Source organism: Myripristis murdjan, chromosome 14 (genome assembly GCF_902150065.1).
Source record: "Myripristis murdjan chromosome 14, fMyrMur1.1, whole genome shotgun sequence".
NCBI classification, from domain to species: domain Eukaryota; kingdom Metazoa; phylum Chordata; class Actinopteri; order Holocentriformes; family Holocentridae; genus Myripristis; species Myripristis murdjan.
This window is the reverse complement of record NC_043993.1, coordinates 6,115,252-6,129,752: the sequence shown is the minus strand read 5'-3', so window position 1 is coordinate 6,129,752 and position 14,501 is coordinate 6,115,252. Positions and strand designations below refer to the sequence as shown.

General features: G+C 38.9%; 1 protein-coding gene across 1 annotated transcript; it reads left to right on the top strand.

Annotated features, from left to right (window-relative positions):
* The first annotated feature begins 3,678 nt into the window (after window positions 1-3,678).
* Window positions 3,679-7,698, top strand: LOC115371812 (uncharacterized). Its single transcript, XM_030069358.1, has 4 exons — window positions 3,679-3,907; window positions 4,878-5,036; window positions 6,382-6,477; window positions 6,713-7,698. The coding sequence occupies exons 1-4, from the start codon at window positions 3,764-3,766 to the stop codon at window positions 7,025-7,027; spliced, it is 714 nt and encodes a 237-aa protein (XP_029925218.1). The 5' UTR covers window positions 3,679-3,763; the 3' UTR covers window positions 7,028-7,698.
* The last annotated feature ends 6,803 nt before the right edge of the window (window positions 7,699-14,501 follow it).

The following is a 14,501-nucleotide window of genomic DNA, read 5'->3' as shown; positions in this document are numbered from 1 at the left end:
GTAGTTCAGACTAATCCACTCCTTTTAACAACATCAGAGAAAGGTTCCCTATCTACAGATCACAGGAGGAATTTATATTTCAAGGAACACTTTTCTGTCATAGAACCTATAGAATATCTTTATAACACAGCCCATAAAAATGCTTTTGTTTACATACCTGTCATTGAGGTGCTTGAGACTTTACTAGGAAGGACAGATTTTTTGGACCAAATTGTATTTGATCAAGAATCTTTATCTGGACACTTTAAGTCTTTTCAAGATGGCAAGTATTACAAGGACAACAAGCTACTGGGACAGGAAAACATATGTTTAAGTCTGGCATTATATATTGATGATTTTGAAGTTTGTAACCCTCTGGGCACCTCTAGAAAACTTCATAAGATAACTGCAGTATATTGGGTTGTTCTAAATTTACCAGCCAAGTTCAGATCGAGTCTCACTTCAATTCATCTAGCTCTCCTGGGTAAAAGTGTGGATGTCCAGCAATACGGTTATGAGAAATTTCTTGAGCCATTGATTAAAGATATAAGGTGTCTAGAACAAGAGGGAATTTTTGTTGAAGTTGTTGGTCAGTCTGTTAAGGGAACCATATATTGTGTGTGTGCAGATAACCTTGCAGCACATGGTCTTGCAGGCTTTTATGAAAGTTTTATTGTTGACAAGTTCTGTCGGTTTTGTATGATAAGTCGAGACCAAATTGCAACCACTGAAGTTCATGATTTCCAATTGAGAGGTGTTGATCAACACGACGCTTTCTTGGAAGAGCTTAAGCAGAATCACAGTCTTCAAAGCACTTACGGGGTAAAAAGGGAATGTGTATTGAGTAAACATCTACTGTTCTTTCATCCAGTAACTGGATTTCCTCCTGATGTTTTACATGATCTTTTTGAAGGGGTCATTCCTGTAGAATTGTCCTTGTGTTTGAAAAATCTGATCTCAAAAGCTTTCATAACATTTGATGCATTAAACAACTGCATAAAGTCATTTCCGTACAAGTATTCAGACAAAGTAAACAAACCACAAAAAATTCCGAAAGCAAGCTTTGAAAAGGGAACTGTTGGGGGGAATGGACATGAAAATTGGACACTGCTGCGCTTACTTCCTTTTATTATTGGATCTAAGATACCAGAGCAGGAGCCTGCATGGGAGATATTAATGGACCTTAAGGAAATTGTTGACATTGTTGTGTCAAACAGACTCTCAGAGGAAACACTGTCTTATTTATCTTGTAAACTCCTGGATCATCGCAAGTTGCTCACCAGTACCTTTGCAGACTTCAAATTGAGGCCGAAGCACCACTTCATTGACCACTACCCCCATCTCATTCGCTGCTATGGGCCTTTAGTTGAATTATGGACAATGAGATTCGAAGCTAAGCATAGCTTCTTCAAAAAGGTGGTCCATGACACTCACAATTGGAAAAATGTGCTCCTCACTCTTTCCTCAAAACACCAGCAAATGATGGCATACCATTTGGACAGTCAGGATCTTTTCAAGCCAAAACTGTACATTGAAAAGGTGAAAGTAGTCAGGGTTTCACAATTGGATCCCTCACTAAAGTGTGAAATACAAAAGAAGTACCCACATCTGGACAGTGTGTCTCTGTCTAAAACGATTTACCTGCATGGAACGCAGTATGCAGAGGGCATGATTTTATCTGCTGGACAGTGCAGTGGCCTCCCACAATTCCATAAGATTATGACCATTCTTGTCAGCGCAGAGGAAGTGACATTCATTTGTAAAAGACTATCTTCTTGGTACATTGAACATTTCAGGTCTTACGAGCTTGTTGAACCCTACCGTGCAGAAATTGTACTCCTGGATCCAGATGTGCTGACAGACTACCACCCTCTAGCAGCATACACAATTGGTGGAAAGGTGATGGTGACCACAAGGACATTCATTCTCCATTAAAGCAACTCAGAATGGTATGTTGTCTTGTGCCAGCTGTTACACTAAAATTTGAGAATCTTATTTAATTTGAACATTTCTATAAAATTGAAAGTATTATAGTGGTGCTGAAATAGTTACTTGATTATTTGCTTGAGTAAAAAAAAAATCAAGTAAAAATAACATTTGCTTATTGTTTCACTAAGATGCTAACTAAGATGCTGTTTTTTGTTTGTTATTATAAAATTAATACTTTGGCTGCTTCTCAGACTCAGAGAAAGTTCATACTGGATCCAGAGGCGCTCCAAAGCACTGCCTGCTTCCAGAGCACCAGTTTCAGCATCTAGTCTATTTTCTCTGCTCGGCGTGAGCAAATTTCACAAGAAAACAAATTGAAAATCCATTGTAAATGGCAAAATATGCCCATGTTAACAGTTCTTCTGATTTTCCTGCCCCTCTTTGGCTGTTTTCATGGCCTTTCATTTCCCCTGATTTTTTTGCACATTTGGATGAAATTTCTGAATGTGCCTATCCACTATTTGTTAGAAATCTGGTCTGAATGGTCAACAAAATACATTAGAAAATGCAATCTGCATGGTTTCATTATTGGCAGGTCTGTCTTCCAGTTATGCCCGTCTCCACAGTCATAGGCAAAACAGCATAATTTCTAGAGCAATAGTAACTGAAATAATGCTGATAACACGGTCCAGCCATAAGAACCATACGTACTTGACCATTAAAATTATGTACATGAGCCACCTTTGTGATGCATGTGCATGAATTTTCACTTCGCAGTCCCTCTGTGTCCTATCTGAACCTGGCATAAGGAAGCAACTTGAAGACTTGACTTTGCATTCTGATAACATGAGACTTTTGGCTTTATTTTTCACACTTTGAAAGTAAATTATTAACTAATCAAGAATAATCAGTAGCTAAATCTGAAAAAGCTGTCATGTGCAGCCATTGTCGGTGTCAAATGTTTTCTAACCCCCCACTCCTTCTCCCCTCTCTCTCTTTTCAGCCTTTGTTACTTCGAGTAGTTCTGTCCTCAAGAGAAGCCCGGAGAGTCCAGCTTCCTGAAGCACCAGAGTCTGTCAACCAACTGATTGATGTACTTAAAGAGAGACTCAATGTTGAAGGTGATTTCTCACTACAGTTTGAGGATCCTCAGTTTGGAAATGCACTATGCAACTTGACAGAAATGTCTGAATTACCAGATGAACGTGCAGTGCTGCATATTATGTGGGATGATTCTGTTCTACTTAACCAATCCAGTGACCATTCCATTTGTTCAGTCTCCTCTCTGGATACTGCCAGTGTTCACTCTGGAGATTTCAGATCTAGCTATACTGATTCAATGCAGCACAACTTAAGGAATGTTGCCCAGTGGCCCATTCCTTTTCCTATCCCCAAGTTCTCATATGATATTGAACTGAAATTGCGTAAGGGCAATGAGACATATGAAAAGTCAAAGAAGGGCCTTGATGTGACAAGAGACATTAAAATGGAAATTTTGGATAAAATTGCACAGGCAATTTTTGAAATCAAAAGCTACCCTGAGAAAGATGAACTTGAATCAGTTGCCTCTTCGCTGGTTCTCAAGTATCCCTGCCTGAAGGAGCCAGGTAGCATCACAGGCTATGATGGATGGAAAACAAGTATCAAGTACAAGCTTGGAAACTACAGGTCAAAGCTGCGTCAGGCAGGCTGTGTTGAGGTGGATGTAAACAGAAAAAGAAAAGGGGAAGATGAGGATGATGGTCCGTTCACCTTGAAAAAGCCCAAACGTGGAGAGGTCAATCATGTCCCAGATTATCCACAACACCATGATGATTCTACTCTTGAAGAGGAAAGAGTTGCTCTAGTTGATGAAATGAAGAAGAAGAAAAAGGACACGACATTGATACGGCACAAGATGGAGCTGACATTTTCCCTTAGGCGGAGAGAGGTAGTAGAGAAGCAGCCTATGGTGTCAGAGGTCCAGGAGAGATGGCCTGCACTGTTTTCCAAGGAGGAGGTAAGGCTGTCTTCATTTATGTAGTAACTGTCTTATTCATATGTTCATTGCAGTGTGGGCAGGAGTGATTATACTACATTGACTATGATTGGAAAAAATAGAGGATCTGCTGTCAGAGGTGGACTGAAATACACCACTAAATCGCCCATCCCAAAATTTGTAATACCAGTGTTTTGCCTGTTTGTTATTTTTGTTTTTAATATCCGGCCAGGAAGTATGTCATTTACTGCAACTGTCAAACAATTGATATGTCATGATCTGATTTTTATTGAATTATCAGTTCTCAAGATTAGGGCTATCACGGTGAAGGAATTCCCTCTGTGGTGATTCCGTGCGGCTAAATAACGCGGTAAGCGGTATAATTGCACCACACATAAGGTCAATATGCTGGAACACCAGCATATTGACCTTATGTGTATTTTCATTTCAATTTCTCGACGTCATCCGCGATCAAGCAATTAGTAGACAACCTCCCCTCGTTCCTGTCCCACACACGTGCCTCTGCAGGAGGAGAGAGAGGGAGAGCCGTTATCTGGTATTAAGTCAAAAGATGAGGACATTTTCTGAGCAGGTAAAGCCACAGTGAACACACCTGGCTGGTGAAGATGTCATTCAGTACCACGCTGGTTTTGATCGTTTAGATGCTTCACCATTAACAATTAACAACATGCTTCTTCCTCCACGAGCGGCTCATCTGGGTTATGCCAGCGTCACGCTGTCATCCTGGGAAACACTGACTGCACTCAGGTGGTTCCCGCATCAAACAGTTTTGTTGTGCATCTCATGAAAATACACAGCCACCACCATTGAGTGCAAAGCTTTTTGGAATAGGTTTTGCTGTTGGTAACATGGCCAGGCATTTAAGATGGCACAGACTTTAAACAAGACAGCTATCCAGGAATTTTGTATATAGCAAAACCCTTACATTGTGGTTACAGTCAAATTACATTGTTCTGTTGGTTGTGTTCAGATATGTGAAGAATTTCATCGGATCACCAGCAAAGACCTCCTGGGCACTCTGAGGGCATCCCTTGACACTTATGTGCCTCGCCTGCTGAGACTGTACCGTGCTAGGAAGGGAGCTTTTGGTCAGAAGATGGAAGACCTGCTGGATACACTTGATGAACAGGTGAGTGACATTCTATTGTTAATGTGGCACTAGTTAAAAAAAGTTAAAAGCATACAAACATTGAGGGAAAATGGTTTTTCCTCACTTAGACTTCTAAACCTTTAGCACTTGATATTTTCAGCAGCATCTGGAGCAGTGTCCACCAAAGCCTTTTTTGCTAGATGAAAATATGAACTGATCCTTCGCCTGGCATTTTGATGATAGCATGAATATGATTTCTGACTACAGAGACACAGAGGGTGTCTGCAGGTCCCTAAAAAGTCTTTGTGTCTAAAATTCAATTTTATAAATATTGGATCATAAAAGTAATCAAGTAGTTTTAAATTTTAATTTGTGGTCTTAATTTCCACATAAACATTGGTCTAATTTCATTTATCCATCTTTTTATTTGTCTTTGTAAAAATAGTCAAGCTCTTCTGCATCAAAGTCAACCTTTCTGATATTACAAAACTCTAAACCTACCAATCAATTAAACCTATCAATTAATAATGTATAAATAGATATAGTATATGAAACACCCAGTGTGTCTCAAGGTCTAGTCAATGTCATAGGAAAAAAGCAACAAAATAGAAAAAGTCAGCTGTCAAATTCAATCTCAACAGTAAATAGCAGCATTGTCATAAACATAATTGAAGTTATCACATACCAATTGGGTTTTAGAGTCAAAATATCACAAATGATTCACCACAGTATTAACTAATTTGGTAACACTTTATTTGAAGGGGTGTGCATAAGACTGACATGACACTGTCATAACCATGGCATGACACCTGTCATGACTATGAATTAGGCTTTGAGTGTTTATGAATGTTGTCATTAAGTGTCATTCGGTCAGTTATAACATTTTTTTTATGCAAAGGTAGAGCGAATCTGACAAAGCTGATGAGAAACGCGTTATTGACTCCCTTTTAAACATGTATCTTCTAATAAAAATACTGCCAAGAGTATCCTGTAGAAAGAAATCCAAGAAAATCTTTATAGTTACCTGTCCCAGTTGCTATGTGGAAGAAAGTAATGGCTAGATTTATTACACGCTATCTAACTAACCTAAAGGAAGCCATTTCTGCCTAAAACTGACTTCTGCACTAGGCCAAATGTGTAGTACTTACCATGATGTGCTCAGCTATGCTTATTTGTAAATTTTAAAAAAGGAAATTTGTTTAAAAAATAGTCTTAAATTTTATTACAATTTATCTTAAAAAGGTAGTAAAAAGGATTACATTTCATACTGACACCTGTAGACACCCTGTACCAAAGATTTGATTTTACATTTTGTATAACTTTGTGGCACTATGGCATTTTACTAATTGATGGGCTTGTGTGTTTTCCCCTGAATACTCTTTAGACATCGAACATTGTGTTTCACCGACAGACAGCAGCACTGAGAGGCCTGCCCATTTTTGTCCGGGATGACACAACTGAGTTTTTCCTGCAGTGTTTGGTAAGAAAATATTAACTATAGGAAATAGACTTAAAAAATGCAAGTAATATTGCTTGATGTAGCTTTTACATTTAAAGTATCGTTTCATAACTGATGCTAATCATTTTGTGCATAATACATTTTGTGAGATGTTTTAAGAATGAGTTCACTGACAATGGGAAAAAAATGCACAAAAAATTTATTTGGTCTTTTAGTTTTCCTCAACACTCAATCATGTATCTGTTACTTTCCTCAGGACACTGAACCTGAAGAGAGAGTGCTCAGAGGTGTGTCTGTTGCCATCCTCACCATCATTGAAGACGATGATGCCACCATATCATCACCAAATGTGCGAGACCTGGCTGTTGTGTTGGAAGGGGCCATCATCCTGCATGACCTACCAGATCTCGGTACTGCCTTTGCATACCTCTTTGGCCTTCTGTACGCCATGAACATTAACTATCCAAAGAAGATGAGGTATACCTTCGAAGCAATTCAGAGTATCTTTTTTGAGCTTGGCTCTCGATGCTCGCAGCGCACAAGGTCTCTGAAAACAAAGCTTTTGCTGTGAATGTTGATAGGGGAGCTAGACATGACTAACCGTGTTTCACCTGTTCTAGTGCATTATGGTTAAGGCTCATGTAAAACTTCAAGGCCAGTAATTTTAACATTTAAGTCCCCTTTGGCTCTGAAATAGAGTGACAAAAATCTGTGAAACTCTAGTGTCAGTTGGACGTTCTTAAGAGGTGCATATTGAGTGTTTTAACTATTCAAGTTCATCGTTTATCCTCAACTACAACTTCAGTGTATACATGCTTGCAGACAGTAATTTTAAGAATTTTAGTCCTGTTTGCCTGTGAAAAAGTTGGAATTGTGAAAGGCCAGTTCAGAAGATGCACTGGATTTTTATTTTTTGTTATGTTATTTATTTTTTGTAGTATGTTATGACACATTTTGCTATAACATGTTAAGTTTTATTTGTTTTCACAAGATTTGTGGAAATTCATTGTTACTAAAACCTCAGTGCATTTACAACTGTAAACTGGTCAAGTTTATTATGGTTAGTGCTAACCTAACATTTCAGTGTATGGGTACACTTGCATAGCCGTTTTCAGAATCTATGTCTTTGCTTTTGAAAAAAAGAAATTTGTGGCATTTGTGTCATATTTCACAGGCGGCTCTGAGTGTTGATTTTACTTGTCATGTTTCTCAAGAGGAATAAACCGCTAACTGTTCAGCTAACTCTCAGTTGTGTGTTCTTTTACTATATTTATTTCTAATTATTTATTCACTAATTTCTTGAGCATTCTTTAAATACAATTACAGCAACATAAATGTTCCTTGATTTACAAAGAGAAAGTTTTAACTCTCTGAGGCAAGAATTCTATGTTTATTCAACAAGAAAATCTGTGTTTGTTGAAGATAGAAATACATGGCATTGAAGCAAGTATTTCATAGTTAGCTTCACAAGAATATCGGTGTTTGTTGAAGGTAGAAATACATGGCATTGAAGCAAGTATTTCATAGTTAGCTTCACAAGAATATCGGTGTTTGTTGAAGGTAGAAATACATGGCATTGAAGCAAGTATTTCGTAGTTAGCCTCACAAGAATATCATAATTAAGTGAACAAGAAGATTGAAGTTGGCAGAACTCTTGTCTAAACTTGTAAACATTAGTAATGTCAGCAACAGTAGTAAATTGTTGAGAAAACTCAAAAATCTCTTGCATCATGTTGCCTTGATAATTTGAGTTTTCTCAGGGTATTTTTTTTTACAGTGTAGAAAAGATTTATGACCTCTAATCGCAGGGACTGTTGTTTGTGGTTTGCCTCAATCAGCCACCATCTTGTTTTTCGCCCTTGACAAGTCAAAACAAACTCCTCCTCTGCACTTACTTCCAAACCTTTGGAGGAAATCTGCCCTGCAGGCTGCCCACATAATTTCCACCCTGAAAGATTCATAGGGACATTTTACCCCCTCTTTGTGTTTACATTAGCAAAGTGGGTGTAAATGTAGCAGGCTGGTGAATGTTTTATGAATCTGTATCCTCTTTTGTGAAGCGCACGTGGTAAAATACACGTTGGAAAGATGTAATGAGGTGCTATGATAGCCTGGACAAGGCAGAGGCGGAAATACAGGACTGGCTCTCTGGGTTAGGAAAGACTGGTGCAGGGAGCTGCCATCATCAATACGAGTGTGCACGTGCACGATTCTGAAGAATTACCCTCACGTTTAACAGTCTCACAAGTCCAAATTATGGCAAAAATAAGTCAGTGAATGTGTGGGCATCTAAATAGTTTTAAAGTGCATGCTGCTGTCATATCTTTAACATTATAACCCCAGTTAAATGGAGGTTTGCTCTGTGTCATAAGGAAGAGTGTGAATGGATGTGCAGTTAACCCATTGAACCCCTTGCATTTTATAATAAAGGCACACAAATATTGTCATCACATTCCTGTCATCACTTTTTTATTGGTGAAATATTCAAACTCAAGATGTGATTGTTTTATGGCTGCACCATTGCATCTGTCAGAAAATGTCGAGATGTCTTGTGCATCATTTTGTACACATTTCACTGTAATGCAGCAGGGCACTTGTGGGATCTTTGGAAACCCTGGGATCTCCACTAGAAATTAAAATAAAGTTCTGTGGGTTTGAACAAAGCCCGGCTGTGCAGCATTAGTTTGTAATTAGGCACCCACCAATGGGACCAGCAAGGTTTTAAGAAAGAAACTAAGAAAGTAAATAAACTGATAATTTCCCTACGCTTTGAGTCAATTTCACAGCTTGTGTCTCCACTAACAAAATTCCTGTAGTAGTTTTGTTTTAATTGTCTTCACCACAGACCTAAATCTTCGTATACAAAGACAGGAATGATTTCTATCTACATTTAGCCTTGTCAAGGTTAAGTGGAGGAGGCAAAGGACAGCCTAATTATCACTGTGCAAGTTCCCCTGCAGTCCTTCTCTCTGTCTCTCTCTGTCTGCTTTTCCTTTCTCAACATGGCAGAATTCCCTGCAGGGTGACCTGTCTATCACTGGAGTGCATGTGCATGTACACACACACACACACACACAAACATAGAGACAAAGGCATGCACAGAAATACACAGACTTGTGTCGAAGTGAGTGTGTGGTAACAAGTGTGAGGACAGAAAAATGAGTTTAGATCACAAAGGTTAGTGGGTGCGAAAGCTGTTACTGCTGAAGGCTGCTAACGCTCTGGAGGGATCACAGTCAAAACATAACCTATGCAAACACACTCACGCTCACACGCCTGGGCATGTACATACATGTATACAAATGCATATATACACATATTCATGGATGTAGCACATAGACCTTTGATTTTAGTTCAGTTCAGTTCAGTTCATTACTTTGAAGTCTTCTTTTATTTTGATAAAGCAACAGAAATAGCTAGTGACTCATTCATTACCATGTGATTAAATGCTATTGATGTTATTAATGATGCCCCCTCTCCTCTGTGGCACACTGCCAGGCATAACAGCCTTTGTAACATGAAACTTGAATAGGAAACCTGCAAGGCAGCTCAAGTCTGCTGTGCTCCATTTAAATTAGGTGAGTAATCAAAATAACTATAATAATAATATGGAGTCACACTGAAACATCACAGGTTTGAGACTTCAGTCAAACATTCTGTTAACCTGCACTGTCCACTGTATGCGATTCCATACATTCAATAACAGTGTCAACCAAAAGCCCACAAGGTTAAGAGAAGATACAACAAGTTTGAGCCAAAATACATTGTATTCCTGCTGAGTAGTAGTATCTTAAAAGAAAAAAAAAAAAAAAAAAAAATCAGTTAACATTTTAGAGGTTCCAGGGTTTTGTATTCCTGAAATTTTGAATTTGAAAATTGAGGCAACCACTTCCTTTCTAAAATGTGCATGTTGCATTTTAGAGAGCACCACTGCATTTGTCCTTTCTCTTGCTATAAACCTGCAGTCCAGCATGTGCCCAGTATTTCCACTGTATATGCACTGAGCCGTGTATTTCTCCTCTAGTGGCTGAGACAGGCACAACCTGCTTCTGTTTTGTGACGCAGACAGTAGCCTGTCAGTCAGTCAAAGAGCAGCCGTCTGCACTTTGTCAGGCAGACAGATTCTTTTAATAACCCCTCTCAAATATCTTTTCTTTTTTTTTTACATAACATGATGTTAGCTGCTGTTACACGCTGCATTAGATATACTGGTAAACCTCGGTCGAACGTGCGGGTGCAAACAGTTCTCAGCCTTTGTTTGTGACCTATATGGAGTTCATGTGGGAGGAGTTTACTGCATAAGCATAGATCAGATGGCGCTGCATGAGGTATCAGTCACATGTCCATTTCTGTTTTTTTTTTTCCACAAGGAAATTTTATAGCAATGTACAGTATGAGGAAATATTATTGTAAAATGACATCAAATTCAGGTTGAGTACAGATGGTAAGAAAAACGACCAGTGGCTTCGCTGTTTAGCCAAGCAAGTTAAAAATGACCTTTTTAAACGAAATGTGGAGTGATGTATTTGATAAGGGATGTGGGTTTTGCATTAATGGGTTGCTTCGACCCACTCGAATGGGTCGGTCCATTCGTTGAGAATCCCTGTCTTACAGTATGGCTTGTTTCACAGAACTTTGTGAAATGAGAATGATGTCTGGAAATGCAAATAATGTAATCCAAAAAGTGCACAAAAAGTGAGAGAAATGTGTTTCCTCGCTAGGGAAGGATTACAGGGAGGAGCCATGACAAGATAAAGGCTGTAGTTTGACAATGAAATAGAGCGTCAGAAAGTCAGGATGTGGGCAGATGGGTGGATACGTTTCCCTTGAAGTCTGTCAGCTCCTGAGAGGAAGTTTTCCACTGTGAGTTCTGTTTGTGTTACTTTAATAGTAATACAACTTTATTGTCCCAAAGGGGAAAATGTTTTGTCATGTTAAAAGAAGAAACCATTGGCCTACAAACAACAAAATAAAATTGTTGCAAAAAATTGCTAAAATTGTTAAAATATTGGTGTTTGCTTTTCCATATTTTTACAGTTCATTGGCATGTAATGGCTACTCTAGTACCTGCACCATGGCACTGGATTTTAGACAAGGAAAAGACAGATAGCTGTTGGCTCAGGTAGATACAGTAGATACATTCACACAGATATGGTTGCCTAGTTGGTACAGGCCAACAGCAGCCAAACAAACCCTCCCACGTCGTTATATAAGATGGTACGCACCAGTTCCATGAGTCACGTTCAGCTCTGCTGGACGTGTATCGTCAAAGTCTGCTGCTCGCGCTGCTTTGTGAGTCATACGTCTGTCAGTACAAACTGTCAAAACTACACAACCATGGCGGGTTCAACAACTACAGCCAATTGTGTAGTTAGTCCATACCTTCCCACGTTGTTCCTATGTTTTCAGCTGTTCTGGATGGGGAGGCGGTTTGTTGCGACTTGCTGTTTCTGTAAAATTTCAAGGCCGATTGCTGCCATCAGATTTTTTCCACGCACAATGGAGAGTTTGTGGGTTTTTCAGTGATGCCGTGCTCCACATAGTTTGACATATTCACAGTTAACATATTCACAGTACAGCTAGTGTGCTGTCTTGGTTGCTGATGGCTAAGAGCACCTAGTGCCTCCTCATCCTCTGTTTGATGAGATATCAATGTTTTAGTCTTCATGTCAGCTAAAACTGTTGTGAGAACCAGGGAGAAATTTTTTTAAAAAAAGATTAAAAAACAGTTTGAGGCATTTGTTCGAAAAAATAACACTCTTGAAGAAGAAATGCCACAACATTAATATTAAAAAAACAAAAGCGTAGTTTAAACATGCTGCTGCTATTTGATGTGCTTGGCCTTAAAAAGTGTCTTACATAGGCGTTGTGTACCTGCCCAAGAATCTCAACTTTGAGTCCTGTCTATGTGCACTTTAAGTTATACTCTTATATTGGTTGATTATGGGGAGATATCTGTTTGTGTATGGGAAATTCAACAACACACATATCAACCCAGAGGTATAAGCCTCAATGTAAGCACCCCTTTGATTTTTACATCACATCTGACAATAAAATTTGCTTAACATATTTCATCTGCAACAACCTTGGTCAGATAACAGTATAGGCTCAGTGTCTACAGAGACAGAACTGTCCTAGCCAGCGTATATTAGAGTATCAGAATGAATTTGACCTCTGTACATTAATTGGATATTTTTTGTTGTGTTTGTAAATTACAAAATATAATCCAGTGCGACTTTTACACAGAAGCCATTTTTGTATTTTTGCTACAAAAGCATTGATGAAGTGAGACAAAACCTCTCTGTCTCAAGGGATAAACTTTCATTCAAGGTCATATGAACGATACATTAGGACCGCTGCGAATAGTGCAAAATTTAGTTATATTTTGATGCCAAACTCCATTGTTAAATCTCAACATTGTGGTGCCGTGATAAACTGTATCACACATGACAGCCAGGACGCTATCAGTCATTACAACCTGAGGTCAAATAGGCACTAAACAAATGATCATCTGACAGTTTAGGCCAAACAGGATTGACACCTGTGGGTTACAGGATATCAAAACCTTTATAGTGTCTGTGCAGGTGAAATGTAGGGCACGCATGCCTTGGGGAATGAAAAGTTTGTTTTGTTTTCTCATCTAGTTTGATCTGTGGAATCTATCTGCATTTTTCCTCTTTTGTCTCTCCAGCTGTTGTTTTCACTCTCCTGACCTGAATCAGGACAAGAGCCAGGCCCATGACACACATCACGCTAGGAGGAAATACACTTTCTGCCGTCTCTGTGAAGACATATTCTGACATTTAGAAATGAGGTTATGTTTTCATGTGGTGTCACAAAGAGTTTCTGTTATCTGTTTGTTTGCCTGTTTGTATGTTTTTCCATCAGAAAGATGTCAAACAGATTTGGCTGAGATTTGATGGACAAACCACTCTTAGCCCAGATATCAATTGATTTGATATAATTGTGATCTGGATCTGCCATTAGATGATTTTTTAGGTATAAATATCAAACTTTTTTCATGTGTTGGTGTGAAGGTCCTACATGTGGGTTTTAAAATGAAACTTCTAAACAGCACTGCATTCACAATTACTGAGGGCTTTCTAGTTGCGCTTGGTAATTATGTGTCTTTATTTCTATTTCACATAAAATTATTGAGAAGAGTTTCTAAACTGGACTGTGAATTTTCCTACAATGCTCGTTAGCATTGTTAGTGAGTAGCTTGCCCCTTGGTTTTATAGGGGAATGATTTTGGTGAGCATTTCTGGGAGGTTTGTTGATCAACTTCCATGTTAAGTGTTGAGAACCAAAATCATCATGTGGACTACTTTGTGTTGGGTGATCAGAGCCAAGGAAGTTGGGTATATTAGCTATAGTTCACCTTTGAAAATGTACAAATCTACCAGCTGTATTGTAAAAAAATCCAAGTTCTTACTTTGGATAATGTTAATGTATGCTAAAGTGTGCATGGAGTAAATGATGTACCAAGGACACTTGGATCAATTTGGTGTCAATATTTTCATCACGTGAAGGGTGAATTCACCGTGGGTCCAGAACTTGGTATATTCCCATAAGGGAATTAAGGACAAATGAAGAAACTTCATCCCCAGTGTGATAAGTGTCTGCAGAGACCTAACTTAAATAACAAATGTCAAGGTCTCTTTTTAACAAGTCCTTTTCCCTCTCGACATTCACTCACACATCTCTGGTGTCAAACTTGTCTTTTAATTTCCAGGGAAACAAACTATATATATATATATATATATATACAATATATGCATCTTTCACTCTTCAAAAAAGTTCCATTCTTCTTTTAATTGACTCATCTACAAGATGGGCTGTCACATCTGTCTCTTTTAACAACCACATCCACAATTTACCTACAGGAGGATAATGGCCAGGAGGAAGGTGCCTTTGGGTGCCTCCGAGCCCTCTCCTTCCTCCTACCTTGGCCTGATTAAAAGAATTGAGGGGGAGCACACGGGGCACTTGACCCAAACGGTGTATCGTACCAAATTGCGTTTGTTAGGTGAACCCGGCGCTAC

What these genes read in the sequence shown, in the direction of transcription:
- LOC115371812 (XM_030069358.1), top strand. Translation starts at nt 3,764, where the DNA reads ATGAAGAAGAAGAAAAAGGACACGACATTGATACGGCACAAGATGGAG. An exon ending in CACTGTTTTCCAAGGAGGAG is followed by an intron (nt 3,908 to 4,877) that starts GTAAGGCTGTCT and finishes GGTTGTGTTCAG; the next exon opens with ATATGTGAAGAATTTCATCG. An exon ending in TGGATACACTTGATGAACAG is followed by an intron (nt 5,037 to 6,381) that starts GTGAGTGACATT and finishes AATACTCTTTAG; the next exon opens with ACATCGAACATTGTGTTTCA.